At 34.3% G+C, this 19,781-nt stretch overlaps 1 protein-coding gene and 1 pseudogene across 1 annotated transcript; both read left to right on the top strand.

Moving 5' to 3' along the window:
• Positions 1 to 4,981: 4,981 nt before the first annotated feature.
• Positions 4,982 to 5,293, top strand: LOC142606182 (uncharacterized). Its single transcript, XM_075777572.1, has one exon. The coding sequence runs from the start codon at positions 4,982 to 4,984 to the stop codon at positions 5,291 to 5,293; it is 312 nt and encodes a 103-aa protein (XP_075633687.1).
• A 3,477-nt stretch (positions 5,294 to 8,770) lies between these two features.
• Positions 8,771 to 18,440, top strand: LOC142608352 (uncharacterized; annotated as a pseudogene).
• Positions 18,441 to 19,781: the final 1,341 nt, after the last annotated feature.

Genomic DNA, 19,781 nt, shown 5'->3' with positions numbered 1-19,781 from the left:
AAAACACACACAAAAAGTATACGTATCTCTCTAATTTTTTTCCACCATTTCTCAAAAAAAAAAAAAAAAAAATCCTCCACTGCACGCCTCTCTATCTCTTTCTCCTCCACTTCTCTTCCCCCTCCACTGCTAGGTGGCCGGTAGAAGAAAAAGAAGAAGAAGAAGCCACTGGTTGCACAACTGGTTAGTCTCCCACTTTTTTTCCCTTGTTATAATTTCTTAGATAGAACTATTTTATTATATTCAACTATATTGTACTACATACGTTTTCGTGGCTGTTGTGGTTCTTTTTATATGCAATAGTAGTCTTTTAGTTCTTTTTATATGAATGAGGGTACACTACTTTTACACAGACTATTCCTTCATTTAATTTCACATGTTACTAAATTTTTATTCCAAGTTTTCACTGACAAACATTACTACGTATCTTGATTTAATATGAAAAAAATGGAGATAAATAGATTTGTTCTATCAAAAACTTCAACATACTCTATGAACCTATCAGGGGCTGTAATTTATGCTAAATGCCCAGCAATATGTATGTTTAATTGTTAAAAGGAATTACCATTTTCTATAAATGGTCCTTTGGGTCCAGCACCATAATTTCAATTTGAATAGTTGTGGTTGTATATACTTCTGAACAGTTAAAAGGAATTATCATATTCTATAAAAATAAAATAAAAAAGTTATTTTTATATGCAACTATATTTTCTGGAACAACTTGCTATTAACTAAATCTATTGGGTCTATTAGTTCTTTTTATCTACAATAGTAAATATAAAGTATCAAAACAGCTGCTACATGTGTAGATATAACTTTTGTTTTTCTATTGGGGCATCTATCATGTTTTAATCTTGTAAGATTTCCTCTCTAAAAAGTTAATAATTGCCACCTCCCTCTCTTTTATTTTTGGGGGTGGGGGTGATGATCATTTCATCTGAAGATAACAATACCTTATGAAAGCAGTAGTACTAACTTGCTCTAATTTTTTATTAGTTTTTCTATTGGGTCTATTAGATATAACCTCTGTTTTCATTATTCTAACAGATATAACTTGCTCTAATAGGTTTCCTCCAAAAAGTTTTCATTATTCTAACAGATTGCTTATCACAAGAAGATTTCCTCTATGAAAAATGATTTAGGGCTAAACAAAGAGTATAGAATTGCTTAAAAATCTGAAAAATGTGCCATAAACACACCGTTAATCGCATTAAATTAAAGCAAAAGTAAATGAGTAATTTGTAACCAAAACTATGGCTGCATTGCTACTACCCTCCATATATATGCTGTCATGGATCAAAGACTAATAGCTAAGGTTCTCAGCTAGAAAATTCCAAATAGTATTCCAATATAGTTCCTTAAAAAAACAAAACAAAAACAAAATAAAAAAACCAAAATGTATTGTTTCATCATGATTAACAACTTAGGTCCTTAAACACTTATATTTTAAGCTACTTGGACTCTATATATCTCAATTCCACCAAGCGAAGCTCATTTTGTGATTCTCTTCAGGCACATGTACCTAAAGTAGAAAAAAATGTGTAAGTAAATTTGAAACAAAAGATATATATTATTACAATCAAAATTAAAAATATAAAAAAAAGACTAGAAAGATGAAATGAAAAAACTCACTTTATGCTAAGTCGTCAATATTATTGGCATCAAACGCTATCATGTTTTCTTTTGCGTCGCCCTTCACTACAACATACATAAATAAGACTTGTTATATTATCACTTCTGGGTGGTCTTTTATTGGTATGAACACGGATTCCAAAACTTTCTTTTTTTGCAAATTCTTTGTAAAAAGTTTCAACACCATCAAGGGAGTTAAATTACATTCCAAAATATGGCTTGGATTTCAACTCACAATCACCAAAATCTTCAAGTGGTAACTCTTGCTCTAATAGCTCTGGATTGTTTGGGGCATCATATAACTATTCGCACTCCATTTGCTATTTAGTAACTATAACAACCAATATAAACAATGAACACAAATATAAAATATGTATATATAACAACCAATATATTTACATAAATAAAAATTTGAATAATTTCGTATCTAAAAAAATAGTCACTTTGAGCCAAGTACTATTCGATGTAGTAGCCAATACCTGTAGCTACAACTAATAGACCAAATATAATATCAAAGTTCCCTCTCATCAATGTGAAAAGATTCAGCTACAAAACATATGTTCTATCTAAGAAATTATAATAAGGGAAAACCGAGGTTATATCTAATAGACCCAATAGAAAAACTAATAAAAAATTAGAGCAAGTTAGTACTACTGCTTTCATAAGGTGTTGTTATCTTCAGATGAAATGACCATCACCCCCACCCCCAAAAATAAAAGAGAGGGTGGTGGCAATTATTAACTTTTTAGAGAGGAAATCTTACAAGATTAAAAAACGATAGATGACCCAATAGAAAAACAGAGGTTATATCTACACTTGTAGCAGCTGTTTTGATACTTTATATTTACTATTGCAGATGAAAAGAACTAATAGACCCAATAGATTTAGTTAATAGCAAGTTATTCCAGAAAATATAGTTGCATATAAAAAGAACTTTTTTATTTTATTTTATAGAATATGGTAATTCCTTTTAACTGTTCAGAAGTATATACAACCACAACTATTCAAATTGAAATTACAGTGCTGGACCCAAAGGACCATTTATAGAAAATGGTTAACAATTAAACATACATATTGCTAGCCATGCAGCATAAATTACAACCCCTAATAGGTTCATAGAGTATGTTGAAGTTTTTGATAGGACAAATCTATTTATCTCCATTTTTTCCATATTAAATCAAGATACATAGTAATATTTGTCAGTGGAAACTTGGAATAAACCTTTAGTGACATGTGAAATTAAATGAAGGAATAGTCTATGTAAAAGTAGTGTACCCTCATTCATATAAAAAGAACTAAAAGACTACTATTGCATATAAAAAGAACCACAACAGCCACCAAAACGTTGTTAGTACAATATAGGCTAAAATGGGCAATTAGCCACATTTATGGAAGAATATAGTTAGTAGGCACAGTTTGGAAACTAAATATAATACTAACATCTCGACTCTCAGAGAGTCGATTTTAGAGGCAAAATCGAGTCTCTGAGACTCAATTTTCATGGTCTATCACATCTGACGTGGCATTTTATCCACGTGGACTCCACCTGAAAATCGAGTATCTGACACTCGATTTATATGTTTCACTTTGTTTTTTCTTATTTTCCTTCTCCTTCTTCCTTTTTCATTGATGCATTTGTTCATCTGCTTCCTGCACAAGCTCAGCCACCACAGCCCATCGCCGTTGACCCAGCAAGGCGACCCAAGCGGCACGACCCAGGCGCGAGACCCAGGTCGCGACCTAGGCCGCCCAGGTCGCGCGCCCAACGCGACCTGGGGTGCGCGCCCAACGCGACCCAGGTCGCGTGCCTGGGTCTCGCGCCTGGCCGCGACCCAGGTCGCGCGACCAGGAGCGCGACCCAGGTCGCGATCCAGGCCGCGCGACCCAGGCGCACGACCAGGCCGCGCAACCCAGTGTTTGGGATTTCTGAAATTTTTTTTTTTGGAGGTGAGAGTAGAAATTGTTTTGGTTTGTAAATCAAGTCTATAAAACTCGATTTTCAGGTGGAGTCCACGTGGATAAAATGCCACATCAGATGTGATAAACCATAAAAATCGAGTCTTTGATACTCGATTTTGGCCTCCAAAATCGACTCTCTTAGAGTCGAGATGTTAGTATTATATAGTTTCCAAATTGTGCCTACTAACTATATTCTTCCATAACTATGGCTAATTGCCCATTTTGGCCTACAATATAGTTGAATACAATAAAATAGTTCTATCTAAGAAATTATAACAAGGGGAAAAAAAAAAAGTGGGAGACTAACCAATTGTGCAACCAGTGGCTTTTTTTTTTTTTTTTTTTTCATTTTTTCATTTTTTTCCCTGCTGGTGACGTAGCGGTGGAGGGGGAAGAGCAGTGGAGGAGAAAGAGACAGAGAGGCGTGCAATGGAGGATATATATATATATATTTGAAACGGTGGGAAAAAAAATTAGAAAGATACGTATACTTTTTTTTTTTTTGTGTTTTTTTAGGTTTAGAGATAGGGGAAAATTATTGTGTATTCCTGGAGTATCATAAATGCGTACTCCTTTCTCTTACATGAATGGTGGGACCTACTAATTAAATTCATGGTGGGACCCACCATTCATGTGAGAGGGAGGAATATGCATTTATGGTACTCCGGGAGTACCTAATAATTTTCCAGAGATAGGTATGGTATGCAATAAATAAGGGATAATTAATGAGATACTAATCAGAATATTAGCATTAATGAATGTCTTTTTTTTACCGTTGGATTTACTTAAATCCAATGGTTTAAAAAAGGTGTAAGTCTTTAAAGTCACACTAGGTGTAACTTATCTCATATATATATATAAAGGGCTACAATCTATGCACATTGATTTTTTTTTCCACGTAAAAACATATATGTATTTATGTAAATATATAAGTCATGGTAACCACGAAACAGTACACTAGTATTAATTGGTATTAAAATATATTTTTTCTTAGGTCAAACCACCCCTCAATATGAAACTGACTCCCTTAGTTACATCAGCGGCTAACACATCAACTAATTAAAAGTATGTCATTTCTAAAAATAAAAAGAAAAAGTAAAAAATTTCTCCCTCTTTCTCTCTTATTAGTCATTTAACCAAAGTTAAATCAACAGTATCAATCAAGCTTTAACCTTTAAAGCTCGAAGAGAAGGTTAGATTTGAGAGTTGATTATAAGGTAAATCTCAATCATTTTGAGTTTTTAATCTTTTAGAGGTTAAAAGACCAAAGAATGTTAGGTAAACCAATTGGATTAGCCAAAAAAAAAAAAAAACTCAAGCCTTGTACTTGAAAAAATGTAGTAATCCCAACTGCTCCCCAACACAACCTCAATAATACTACCAACTACACATGACACACCCATCAGCAGACACCTTAGCACGTCAGGATTTCTCTTTTGCAATTGTAGCTATTGGTGAAGAACCTTATGCAGAGACCCTTGGTGATAATACAGGGCTTGTAATCCCCTTTAATGGAGCTGACATAATAAGTTCAGTTGCTGACAGTATCCCCACATTGGTGATTCTGGTATCTGGAAGACCTTTACTTTTAGAGCCATTGCTTTTGGATAAGATAGATGCTCTGATTGCTGCTTGGTTGCCTGGAAGTGAAGGAAGGGGAATCGCTGATGTTGTCTTTGGGGATTATGACTTCAAGGGCTGACTACCGGTGACAAGGTTTAAATAGGTTGAACAACTGCCTCTGCATGTTGGAATCGATTCAAATGACTCTTTATTTCCCCTAGGCTTTGGGTTGACATGCAATAAGGAGAGATTTCTATACTGAGTTGTGTAACCAAGGCTGGTCATAAAAATAATTTATCAGAACCACTTATGTAGAAGCAACTGTTACACGATAGATAGATTTTGGATAGAGTTTCCTCCAAACTAGTTTGAAGGAAAATTCCTCCAGAGCACTACGTGGTGGCTCAAATGATCGTCTATGTGCACTTTTAGTCATATAACCTATTTAAATGAGTCATGCTATTTAAAATAAGTGGACAGTTTTTATGAATCGCCACATAATGAGATAGAAGAAATTACTCCAAAGTCCAAACCAATCTGGTGGAAAACTATGCCCATAGATTTTCTCTTGCTATCAACGTTGTCTGTACTTCATGTATGAATTTGCTCAATTCTTTTCCTATTCTAAGGCAGCCCTATGTATCAAAGTTGTCTATACTTCGTGTATGAATTCACTCAATTCTCTTCCTATTCTATGGCAGCCTCATTTCCACTGAATCCTAGTTGTTCTCTGTAAACAGGGCATGAGGCCCTTTGCTTTTTGTGGAAGATGAATTATGTTTGTTGAATAAGGGTAAGCAATTTGGCCATGATCAGCTGTTTTATATGGATGAGTATTGATAATGGATTCTCATGATAGCTTATTATTGTGTCTCATGTATTAAAATCTCACATCCCCCACAAAATTTTAAGATATCAACTAATGTCTCTTCTGTTTTATCGTTCTCCCTTGTCTTGAGATGCCTTTAATCTTGTTATAGTCTTATTTATTTTGCTTATAGGGGTACGAATTGAGTGGTGGCTATATTTACTAATGTTATAGAGATATTTGAGTTTGATCAATTGGGTGTGAAACTAATTCACAGGGCAGTGAACTCACTTGACTGGCAACTAAAAAAATGGGGGAGCTAACTAGTGGGTGGACTATTTAATTTATTTATAAGAATATATTAAGAAGGAACAAGAGAGGGCCACAACAACCCACCTCCAACTTCTAAAACAAGAATCCAAGAAGGAAGAGGAGATTGAGATGGGAGGATTATCTTATTGCAGTCATCTTTATGCAATTATTTCATGAAAAGATAATTTAATAGTGGGAAAAATCTCTCATGTGCTAGGCGCATGAGACCTGCCTCTCACAAGCAAGTGGGCTCTACACATGTGGGGCCCACTTGCTTGTGAAAAGTTGGTCTTTTGCACCTGGTGCATGAGATACCAACTCTTTAATAGTGATATCTTATAGCTCATTAAGGTTTGTGCGTCAATAGTTAGCGTGCTTCATCTTCTTCTTTTTTTTTTTTTTTTGTCGGTCAAACAAAAATGTGTTTCCAAGTTTTAATTATAAATATACCACTAAATTATAATTTACACTCTTAAATTTAATGTAATTTTGATTTTACTTCATAAAGTTACATGTCATTTGGATTCAAGCATTTCATCCATACTAGTCATTTCAACTGATATTGGCACTTCTTTAAAATTTATTGGATTAAATATCAGGTTGTACCAGTATGTATCCGCCAAATCAGGGATTTTTATGGAGTTTTGGCTAGTATAATAAAAAAATAATTTTTTTTATATAAAAATGTTACAAAATTTGTTATTTAAGCTAGTACATTGGATTAATGTACTTAGGATAATATTTTAGTTTATAAAATATGCAGATTTTAAATTTTATATGAATTATTTACTTACGACATTTTTAACTATTCAGTTAGTATCTTTCACGCGTTTTTTAAAGCATTATTATTCCTTAGTATAGGTGTCCCTTATGGAAAAAAACTAAAACTAAAACTAAAATCTACGCACATTGATTTTTTTTTTCTCGCATACAAACATATATGTATTTTTATAAATATATAAGTCTTGGTAACTATGAAACAACACTGGTATTAATTGGTATCAAAATATGTTGTTTCTTAGGTCAAACCAAAACACCCTCCAATATGAAAGTGACTCCCTTAGTTACATTAGCGGCTAACACATCAATAAAAGATGTAGATAAATAAATCCTCCAACTAATTATTTTTATCAAACACAACCTCTAATTATTGGACCAAATTTAATTTAGTTTTTTAGTTATTAATTGCATTAATTTTCATTCATCAACTATTAAAAGTATGTCATTTCTAAAAATAAAAATAAAAAAAGTAAAAAATGCCTCTCTCTCTCTCTCTCTCTCTCTTACTTATTAGTCATTAAACCAAAGTTGGGTAAAACTTAAGTACAATATTTTAGGTACAGTTCCTTAGGTTCCCTCTTTAAATTTAAGCCACGTATCCAATAAAGTTAACTTAACAAACAGGCGTTAAAAGATAACTACATCGTCTCCTTACTTTGGTTTTTGTGTTTTTCCTCACTGGCCTGCAATTGATGATTTTAGTTTTAGATATCAGATCTTTCTCTAGTTGACTTCTTCCACTAAGTCTCCTCCTTCAGATTTCTTCTACTAAAGTCTCCTCCTCGAGAGACATCAGGTTTCTTTTATGTTCTTTTTAATATTTCTTTGGCTTTTTTTTTTTTTTTCCCCCCCTCAAAACCTCTCCTCTTTTTATGGCTTACCCAGCAACAGATCGAAAAAAATAAAGGGCAAGGCCATGGACCAAAGATTCTTACTAGATTCAAGGATATCAAGGTCCATCGTGAATTCCTACGCAACCACCATTCCCCATTGTCTTCTTCATTTCTCTCTTAGGCTAGTAGTTCTCTCTTAAAGCTTCTATTATGGGGTTTTCATGTGGGTGAAAACCAATCTGCCTCCTCACATGGTGGCTAGAATGAATGCAAGGTGTGGTTGTGGAGGGCTCTTGTCAAAAATTTGTTGAGTTTCAGCCAAAATTTTAATTTGGAACTTGTTTGTTTCTTGGGAAAATGAAGGTGAAAGAATTTGAAGCCATCTGGTGTTTCTAGCAGGTTGAGTTACTTTAGAGACTGAGCTCATGACTCATGGCTCACGTGAATGATATTGATGGGTGTATTTACTTTCTTGATCTTTCCTTCTTCTGAATGAATTTACTACACTCTCTCTTCTTTTGAGGTGTGGTAGTGGTAAAAGCTTGGTTGAGTTATTACTGCACAACGTTCATTGAGTAATAACTTTAAAGTTTAAACGGTGTTTGTTGAGTTAATTTTATTGGACACATGGCTTAAATTTAAAGAGGGAACCTAAAAAATTGTACCTAAGTTTTGCTCACCAAAGTTAAATCAACTGTACTAATCAAGCTTTAACCTTTAAAACTCGAAAAGAAAGTTAGATTTGAGAGTTGATCATAAGGCAAATCTCAATCATTTTGAGTTTTTAATCTTTTAGAGGTTAAAAGACAAAAGAATGTTAGGTAAACCAATTGGATTAGCAAAAAATAAAAAAAAAACTCAAGCCTTGTACTTAAAAAAATGTAGTAATCCCAACTGCTCCCGAACACAACCTCAATAATACTATCAACCACGCGACACACCCATCATTCCCGCTAATAAAATTATATTATAAAGTAATCTCTCCTTCGCACTCTCTCACAAAGCCCATCAAAATATTGAAAGACAACAAGCTCTGCTCAAAACTTGCTTTGCTTATTCCACTAGTTAGAATCGAAGCTGAAAAAAAGCCTGATCAGAATGAGCAAAGCACAGGAGGACATGAATTGCATTTACAGAAATCCCAACCAACCCGTAGAGGCTCGTGTCAGAGACCTTCTTTCTCGAATGACTTTGAAAGAGAAGGCTGGCCAGATGACCCAGATTGAGCGCCGTGTTGCCACCCCAGATGCCATCAAAGACCTCTCTATTGGTACTCTCTCTAGCTCTCTCAATATATATATATATATATATTTTTTATAATTCAATAGTTACAAAGGTGATGGTGAATTTGAATTTTTTGAGAAAGTTTAACCTATTGCATTCACTTCAGATGATAACTCTTTATTATTGAATCAAGACATCAATTAGTTTTTAACATAGCTCGTTAAACTCTATATCTCTTATATAACCTTCATAAAAAAATCATCATAAAAAATTTTTACCAGTTGAGTTAACCAGAAATCACGAGAGTATTTGAATTTTGAGCGGCTTCAAAACACAAAGAAGTGACGTCCTATTAAGCTATAAGGCTTATTATTGTGAAATTTATTTCAAGTTTGTGTCTTTGTAAAGTGAAACTGCTTTTTCCTTTTGAGTAGTGAACTAGTCATTTGGACCCACATGAAATTTTTGTATTTATTTTAAGTGTGTGGAAGAAAAACATTAGAAAAAACAAATGTATGTTTCGTTCATGCATTTTTTCATACAATTGATGAACTATATTTTTGTGTCTTTGTAAAGTAAAACTGGTTTTTCCTTGAAATTTTTTTTCCAATTAACCTTAAATATTAAATAATTTTGTTAGCTGTCCTGTTTCAAAATAATCTGGAAAACTAGCATCTCGAGTCTCTAAAACTCGAGCTCCAAGATAAAACTCGAGTTTATAAGTCTCGATTTGTAAGCTAGGGTGGCTGATGTGGAAAAATTATCCACATGGAACTTGAGTTTTTAAGACTAGAGTTCCACCATTTTATTTTCCCTTCCTTCTTCTTCCTCACGTCTGTTCCTTCTTCATCGTTCACCCAGTCGCATTTGTTCATCCACTTAGTCGCTGAAAATCAAATTGTCCACCAACGTTCTTCTCCAACCAGATCGCCCACCCAGTACCAAATCGTCTTCTTCAGCGTTGCAAATCTCCAACCAGATTGTCTTCTTCGGCACTGCATCTTCAGATATGTTCTTCTTCAAGTCCGACAAAAATCGAGTTTCAAAGACTCGAGATCTATGTGGCTAAATTCGAGAACTCGAGTTTGAAAGCCTCGATTTTCATCATCAATCTCAAGTTTTAAAAACTTGAGATGCTAGTTTCTACAATTCTTCCAACCGTATGTTATCTTATTATATTTTTTCCTCTCACTGTTGTAACCTACAAAATCCCTCTTTTTCCTTGTGTAGTGTACTAATTATTTGGACCCACTTGACATTTTTGTATTTATTTTAAGTGTATGGAAGAAAAACATTGAAAAAAACAAATGTATGTTTCATTCATGCATTTTTTCATACAATTGGGGGACTATATTTTTGTAGGGAGTATACTGAGTGGTGGTGGCAGTAGACCCTTTGATGATAATGCATTGACAGCATTGTCATCGGATTGGAAATCAAATCTTCCTACTTTTCCTCGCTTTATCTTTCACCAATAAAAACTTGTCACGTGTTCACCTAATTAATTAAATACTATCATTATTGACTTATTAATACTACCGTTATTAATTAATAGTAGTATTTAATTAATTAGGTGAACACGTGGCAAGTTTTTATTGGTGAAGTATAAAGTGGAGCAGGAAAAGTGGGACAGAAGATTTGGACTCATCGGATTGGGCTGAAATGGTTGGTGGGTTCCAAAAGTCAGCACTAGAGTCACGGCTGGGGATACCGCTTATATATGGGACTGATGCGGTTCATGGTAACAATAATATTTATGGTGCTACTATATTTCCACACAATGTGGTTCTTGGATCTACCAGGTTAGTGTTGAATTCATTTCTATCCCTGCCAATCTTACGTTATTTCTCACTTTTCAAAAAAACTAGGGGTGTGCATGGGTCGGGTTGAGAGAATTTTTTGACCCAACCTACTAAGATAGGTAAAAAAGAATTCAATCCATTACATAAGGCCAACCCAACCCAACCCACATAAGTCGGGTTGAACCCATGGGTTGGACAAATTTTTTATTTATTATTATTAAATTGTGTAGAAAAAAATATAAATATAAATATATTAAGAAAACCCAAAAATTAGTATCATTGCAACTCCTTAAAGGCAAACAACACTAATGACTAAACAATAATAGTAATTTACTAGGGTTTGTGTGAACTAATTGACTTTTATATAAGATAGAAAGAGCTGGTTATTTAAAAAAATTATAAATTATATAATATATTTTAAATATATATATATATTAAATATATGGGTGGGTCGAGTTGAGTTTAGCGGGTTTGAAATTTTATGACCCAAACCCAACCTGACCCGCTATCAAAATTTTTTTTGTAATTCAATCCAACCCACCAAGGCCTAAAAACCGACCCAACCCGACGAATTGGGTCAGTTTTGGCAGGTTGGCGGCACACTCCTAAGAAAAATTGATACACACACAAGGTAATTAAAGGGTCTTGTGACTCAGTGGCATTGTGTGGTTCTCTCCATGTGGAGAATTTGAAAAAATAGCTAGCTTGGCATACTTCAAATTCATACATTGCACTATATCTCATAGAGTATTGGCCTTAATTAATACTAGCAGCAATAGTATTCCCTAATTCTCTGTATAATTATTGTAAAAATGTTGGGGCAAAAACTATGAAAAAAACTATGAAAATTCTATTTTTAATATAGGATCTAAGGAAACAAGAGGGGCAAGAGCTCAATATCCTTAGTTGCCAACCGCTATAATTTCTCCCAATGCGAGCCTATGAATCACTGGCCTAGTTTAGTTTATAGTAGTTGAACGTTGAAACATAGGAAAGAAAAATGATTTCATTTCTTGGGAAACTAAATGACAAAGAACTATAACAGTTAACCTGTTCTTTTTGTTTACCATTTTTGAAATTTCATAGCATCCAAATGGAAGGTTACTGGTCTTGTAGCTTCAGAACTGCTTATAGTTTTGAATTTGTAATAGGGATGCAGATTTGGTTCAAAAGATTGGGGAAGCAACAGCACTTGAAGTTAGGGCTAGCGGCATTCACTATACTTTTGCTCCTTGTGTAGCTGTAAGTATATGTATAATTTTTTTTTATTGCTTGGCCATTATTTCTTTAATGTCAGTTGCAGTGACTGAGTCAACTAACAAAGTATGTTTCAGAATGTAATACCAATTATGAATAAAGCTTCCTCTAGCAACCCAACTTGCTGTAATGATAAAAAAACTAAATCAAGATCCACATAATAAAATGAGCAAATAGATCTATAACACTCTCTAGAATCAATATGAGTGGGTACATGGACTCACCTTATGATGTTGATTATGAACCCTTCATGAGAACAAGAAGGTTGCTTGATATATTAGCATGGAGTGTGTGTTTGTGTGGTGAGAAACATGTACTACACCTCTTCCCTTACATTCTCTTGTTCATTTAGTTAGCACACTAGCACTACATATATTATATATGGGAGTGTCAAAATATATTGATATTTAATGGGCCATACCAGTACTTTGACAAGCTTGTCCCATTAAGGGCTGCCTAAAACCAAACAAAACACACTTTACAAATTCATAGTCTTGTCTACTATTTATTACTGTGAACAAATGCTCAACAAAATGCACTCCAACTACGGCAGATTTTGTTAGATACTCAAAAAATGACTATGCTAGTCCACAAATTTTTTAAGGAAAAAAAATGCTTACAAACACAGTTGCTTGCAATTCAACAAAGGGTTTCTAATTGGAAGAAGATTGCAGCTTTTTATTGATGTGGCAGCTGCTTATGCTTGGCAATATTTGTGGATGATAGTAACTGAGTTTTGTCTTTCAATGTTGATGCCATTTTGATAATTTAGTTAAAATCTCTAGTGTAAAGAAATAACAAACTTGTTTAAATTTTGAAAAAGCTTGTGTCATAAGGTAGAAGCTCAATCAATACAAACAAGGATGACAAGCAAGATCTCTTCATAAGGTTTAGTAGGTGATCCAAATTTTAATATTATAATTTCTCAGAAAAGATTATTGTGTTTATCACATATCTATTGGTAATAGGAGCAATGATTTGCCACCTTGGGGAGACCTAGGCGAACAACCCATGGAATTTGGCTAGAGAAATTAGCTATGTGTGAACTGGCTACCCAATAAAGTTTTATACCCTGAATACCTAATGTTGGCTACGTGAATCCTGCTTTTCCGTTTGCTATATTTAGGGTTCTATTTTTAAATTTGTAGGCCAACATGTCCTTTTTTTTATAACCCAATGAACTGTAGGTCTTCCCATCATTCTTGTGGTAAATCAAAACCATATGATACCTTATTGTTGCATTATTTATCTTCATTGTAAAAGTCCGAACCATCAAACCATACTAATTTAATAGGATTGCACTGCCCTACAAGATTTCACTTTTGCACCGTATGAATTACAAAATTATATAATTTAAATGCTTTTTTATGGGTGCGTGAGTTTGTAGACTCGGTTATTTATTTTTGTATGTATGTTTATAAAATCTAACCCAACATTTTACTGAGTCAAGGTAACTTTCTAATAAGATAAAATTGTAAATCTTGAAAGATTTAATATTCAAATACAACAAAAACAATAAAGCCTTAATCCCAAAACTTTTAGGGTCAACCATGGATACTCAACAGATTAGTTATGGTCAGTCAGCCATGTGTTGTACACTTATCTAAACTATATCCTTTATTACCTCCTTAATTGTCATGACCCTTTTAACTACTTCTACTAATATTTTTTTAGGTCTTCCTCTACCTTTTTTAATTTTCATTCTCTCTACTTGAATCAACTCACTCTTTCTCATTGGTACATTAATTGCTTTCCTCTACACATGACTAACCATCTTAAGTGACTTTCCATCATCTTTTCATTAATAGTGGCTTCCCCTATCTTTAAGTGAATGTCTCCATTTCAAATCCTTTCGTTCCTTGTATTTCTACTTATTTGTTTTAACAATCTCATTTCCACTACACTCATTTTATGAACACATTGTTTTTTCAAAAGCTCAATATTTAGTACCAAAGATTTAATAATCAAATGAGATTTAAGATTTGTATTGCTAAATCTTTCAATAAGATATCACACCTGGGATTTAACCGATAATTGATATATATATATATATATATATATATATGTATATATCACACGTGGGATTTCAAACTGTGAGCTGTAGTTCAACTAGGACATAGATTTTTTCTTTCATCTTCTTCTTTGTGTTGTATACTGTAAACAGTTGGTTTGTGGAAAACATATTGTTGAGAAAACTCACTTACTTGGGTTCTGACAGGTATGCAGAGATCCCAGATGGGGAAGATGCTATGAGAGTTACAGTGAAGACACTGAAATTGTTAGAAAGATGACTTCCATTGTCACAGGATTGCAGGGCCAGCCACCTCATGAACACCCAAAAGGCTATCCTTTTGTGGCTGGGAGGTAGAGAAGAGTCATTGATAAGATTCCATTCACAATTTTTTAATAAAAATTTTGTATCTTTAATCAAATTTACTAATTAGCAAATTCAATATCCAAATTAGTCATCAATTTAATTATGTAACATTATGATCAGAAAACATGTGACAACTGAAGAACAATTAGCTTTTCTTTCTTTTATGTTCAAACCAAGGAGTTTTGGCCTTTAAATTAAACTTGTTTGCAATTCATCTGGACTCTAGGAAGAATATTCCTGCTTCATTTTTCTCCACAGTTGTATTGTATTTGCTATATATAAAATCATGTGATCGTGTTTTCATATCTTTTGATTGTTAAGTAGTTATACAGCTGATGTAACAGACTCCATACTTCCATTCTTCTATTCATAATGTAGACATACCTTGATGGTAGATTCCTCTGTTAACAGCCATCCTTTGGATTTTTTCTCATAATCTGACTTTTGATTCCAGAAACAATGTTATTGCTTGTGCAAAGCATTTTGTCGGAGATGGGGGCATGGATCGGGGAATAAATGAGGGGGATACCATATCATCATACGAGGACTTAGAAAGGATCCATATGGCACCTTATCTTGACTGTATTTCTCAGGGAGTTTCCACTGTTATGGCATCCTATTCTAGCTGGAATGGCCGTAAACTCCATGCCGACCGTTTTCCCTTGACAGAAGTTTTAAAAGACAAGCTGGGTTTTAAGGTAAAAATCCTGATAGTACTCATTTTGTGAGACAAATCAATTTGTTTTTCTTGTCAATATATAGTTTATAATCGAGCATTTGGGTATTCTACTGGGAAAAGGATTGATTGATTTTTTTTTTATATAGCTTTCAAGTCTCAAATTTTCTTCTTGTTGATCAATTACATGAAAAGAAACCTCTAATTTTTTTTTCTTCTAAATTCAAAGTATTTGGGCCTTTGAGGACTGGGGTAGCAGAAAAGGTGGGAGTGGTGAGGCTATTAGAGAAATTTCCCTCACAGGAATCAAATTCCTTTATTTTTGTTGGGTTATGAGATGACAGTTCATATACAGCTTAATATATCTTGAGGCAGTATTCTGCTACAGGGTTTTGTAATTTCTGACTGGGAAGGACTTGACCGTCTTAGCGAACCTCATGGCTCAAACTATCGCTTCTGCATTTCTGCTGCCGTTAATGCAGCAATAGACATGGTAGAGATTGAACTCCAATTACAGTGCCTAAGCTAAGGTTGCTTCCTTGATTTAAGTTGTCCTTTGCCTAACTGAGAAAATATGCAGGTGATGGTGCCATTTAAATTTGATTTTGTGTAGGATTTGATATTTCTAGTTGAATCAGGCAAGATATCAATGGCCAGCATTGATGACGCTGTTGAACGGATACTTAGAGTGAAGTTTGTAGCTGGTATTTTTGAATTCCCTTTCACGGATAGATCTTTACTAGATACCATTGGTTGCAAGGTAACTTTTGCAGAATTTAGCACATGGTCTATTGACGCTTTTGCATGGTTTGAATGTTTTATCTTTAGAAAATGCAGAAGCATTCCCAAATTTCATCAAGCCGAATTAGTAATCTCTCACATGAATGTGGCCTCCTTTTCTGTCTTTCTGTCTATGATTAACATACACTAAAGCAAGATAAACAATCTGAATCAGGAAGTAGATTACTTCTTCTTCTTCTTCTTCTTCTTCTTCTTTCCCAAAGACAGAAAAAACAGATTTTTTAGGTCCTTTTTCTCATATCCTAAATTTTCTACACTGACCCTGGTGAGAATGGTGGGATGGCCTGAGCCAAAGGCTAAAAGTCTATTCTTGTAAATAAATCTTCATAGTTCTTGCCAAATTTGCAAAATCTAACTTTCAATTTTGTTGCCAAATATTGCATTTATGCATGAATATTACCTGGAACCCCTTAATTACACAAGAATTGTAATGAAAAAAAGTGACGTACTATTATGTAAGAAGCATGGATCACTAGCAACTATGGACAGTAAAGGGAGAAAATAAGGCAAGAGGAAGAAGCATTATTTATTACTTTATTTTAATAAGTAAAGGCTTCATTCAATTAAAAGATAAAGAAGCTCCAATAGTGGTTAACCCATTAGCATACACACCAACAGTGTCTAAACGAAAAAGGAAAGCTACATCAGGGGAGGAAGAAGCGTTTCCGAAGGCCAAGAATCACTAAAATTACTGCATCTTGAGTCCTCAAAAGTATTTTAACACTGAGGATGAGTGGATCCTGATAATAGATTAGAAATACTTGCATTGTTACTATTTTTGTTGCTATGATTTACAATATATCGTATCATATTACATGTTGGAAATAATTGAAAGGTTTTAGTTAGCATCCAACTACAATATGCAAGTAACCCATCTAATTTTATTACTTCAAAGCTCAAATAAAGTTTTAGCTTTGAAATGTTCTGCAGTTGCACAGAGATCTAGCACTTGAAGCCGTCCGCAAGTCCTTGGTTCTGTTAAAAAATGGAAAGGATTCTAAGAAACCTTTTCTCCCTTTAGACAGAAATGCTAAAAGAATTTTTGTTACTGGAACACATGCTGATAATCTCGGATATCAGTGTGGAGGCTGGACAGTTACTTGGTATGGAGCCAGCGGCAGGACTTCAATCAGTACAAATTACATTATACTAAGTTTTAAGCTATATATTGACTCTCACAATTAAAGTGACAAGATATTAGCTTTTTGAGGCACTTGTTTTTATTAAAACTCATTTTGCTATTTGCTAGGACTTTCAGTGTTATTCACTGTGCTATGTTTATTTACCTTTGTAAGGCTGGTTTTATATCTCTGGGTTCTGTTTATCACTGAAGCCATTTGGCATCTGGCTTTATCCCAGCTCTCCTAATGTAGAGTGCTCTTTGTAACCAGGGAAACAAAATAATAATAAAATCTTATTGTAACAAGGAAAAAGGAAACAATAAAATTATCATAAATTTTGTTACAACTGATCTGCGTCAAAGTGTGTGGCAATCTATATGATTCAATTTAATTTGAACAACTTGCATTAAATGCATGGAAGATTTTTGAAATATTCAAAACTTTGTTGCAAGAAGATATCTACGGGCAGTCGGCACAAATTTTATAAATTTAGATTTTTCTTTTTGAGTACATAACTCTTGGATGCACATTGGGACTGAACCTATGATGTCAATGGATTTTAGGCACAACCATCTTGGATGCAATCAAAGCAGCCGTGGGCAATGAAACAGAAGTAGTTTATGAGGAATTTCCATCAGCAGACACCTTAGCACATCAGGATTTCTCTTTTGCAATTGTAGCTGTTGGTGAAGAACCTTATGCAGAGACCCTTGGTGATAATACAGGGCTTGTAATCCCCTTTAATGGAGCTGACATAATAAGTTTGGTCGCTAACAGTATCCCCACATTGGTGATTCTGGTATCTGGAAGACCCTTAGTTTTAGAGCCATGGCTTTTGGAAAAGATGGATGCTCTGATTGCTGCTTGGTTGCCTGGAAGTGAAGGAGGAGGAATTACTGATGTGATATTTGGGGATTATGACTTCAAGGGCCAACTACCAGTGACATGGTTTAAGCAGGTCGAACAATTGCCCTTGCATATTGGAATCAATTCATATGACCCTTTATTCCCCCTAGGCTTTGGGTTGACAAGGACCAAGGAGAACTCTTCAGACTGATTAGTTGTGTAACCAAGGCTGGTTAGAAAAATTGTGTTTCTCAAAACCACTTATGCAGAAACAGCTTATCCATTAATAGGTTTTCCCTTTGTATCAAAGTTATTTGTAAAAATGTTGTAAAATAATTTATCACTGTAGTATTACTCTTCCACAAATAGGGTTATAGCAACTGGCTTTGTGTCACTATCTAAATCATCAGCGCTAGAACTAGAAGCGAAGGAAACCTTAAATAAAGTGTTAGAAATAAATCGTGACCATTACATCATTTACTGATTCCACTAATCTAAGGACCTCATATAGGGAAAATTATTGAATATTCCAGGAGTACCATAAATGCGTACTCCCCCTTCTAACATAAATTGTGGGTCCCACCATAAATTTAATTAGTAGGACTCACAGTTATGTAAGAGGGGGAATGATGCATTTATAGTATTCCGGAAATACTCAATAATTACCCCCCATTTCGAACCTTTGATAAAGTGTAAGAAATAAATCGCGGCTGTTAAACCATTTGCCAATTACACTATTCATATTCTTAAAAAATATAAAAATAAAAAAATTGCAAACTTTGCGCCAATTCCACTATCAGTAATCTAACAGGGGCGCAATTGCATTATGAGTTTCTATTCAAAAAGAAATTTCCAAGATGATTTCATGGAAATCATGCCAATAGATTCACGTAAATTTCTGCACTTCAATAGTGTTCAAAAAGACGATGCATCATGATAATCACGTTGGTATTCATACATAGTAAAAATTAAAAAAAGCTAAAAGAAAAATAATGATAAAAAAGGGGGAGGAAAAGAAAAAAGTAGCACATTCGTCAAATTGACTTCCAGTCTTGGGTTGGTAAGGACTGTATTTCAATGATTAAAGCGTGTTGAGTGATGAATATATAACAATCAAACATTTGCCCTTTGCAACGCACTCATCAATCAATCAATCATAAACCTTAACATGGCTGGCTCTCTCTGATTCCATTTCCATTCTAATAGTAGCATTATGGGTTCTTTATATCTTGATGCACTCCACAACTATGGTTATTGTAGCTAGCTCTGTGGCAGCATCTAAATCATCATCGCTAAAACTAGAAGCGAAGGCTCTCCTGGGGAGTGGGTGGTGGGGTGATCACTCCAACAATACATTCTTAAATCATTGCGAGTTGTGTGGAATCATATGCAATGCTGGTGGAAGCGTCATAGAGATTGACATGTCTGTCGGGTAGGCTCTATCAGCTTGGAAATGTAATCGGTAAACTCAACTTCTCTCATAGGTAAGTTGCCTCCTTCATTTGGAAACCTCACTTGATTAGTGAAATTTGACATTTCTTCAAATTCTATCATCGGTGAGTTACCTCTTTCACTTGCAAACCTCACTAGAATAGATTACAAGTATTTGACATTTCCTCTAATCTAGTCAGTGGTTCCATACCCAAAGGATTAGGTAATTTAAAGAATCTTCTAGAATTAAGATTGAGTGATAACAAATTTATCAGAGCAATCCCTTCTGCTCTTGGCCTTTTAACCAATCTTTCCATTTTGGATTTGTCTTTTAATAAAATCAATGGTTCTATAGTGCC

The sequence above is a fragment of the Castanea sativa genome, chromosome 8, assembly GCF_040712315.1.
Source record: "Castanea sativa cultivar Marrone di Chiusa Pesio chromosome 8, ASM4071231v1".
In the NCBI taxonomy this organism is placed as follows: Eukaryota; Viridiplantae; Streptophyta; class Magnoliopsida; order Fagales; family Fagaceae; genus Castanea; species Castanea sativa.
The sequence above is the reverse complement of the archived record's forward strand: the minus strand, read 5'-3'. Positions and strand labels throughout refer to the sequence as shown.

Bases quoted from the DNA above. Each gene is read 5' to 3' on its own strand.
- LOC142606182 (XM_075777572.1), top strand. From the start codon at position 4,982: ATGACACACCCATCAGCAGACACCTTAGCACGTCAGGATTTCTCTTTT.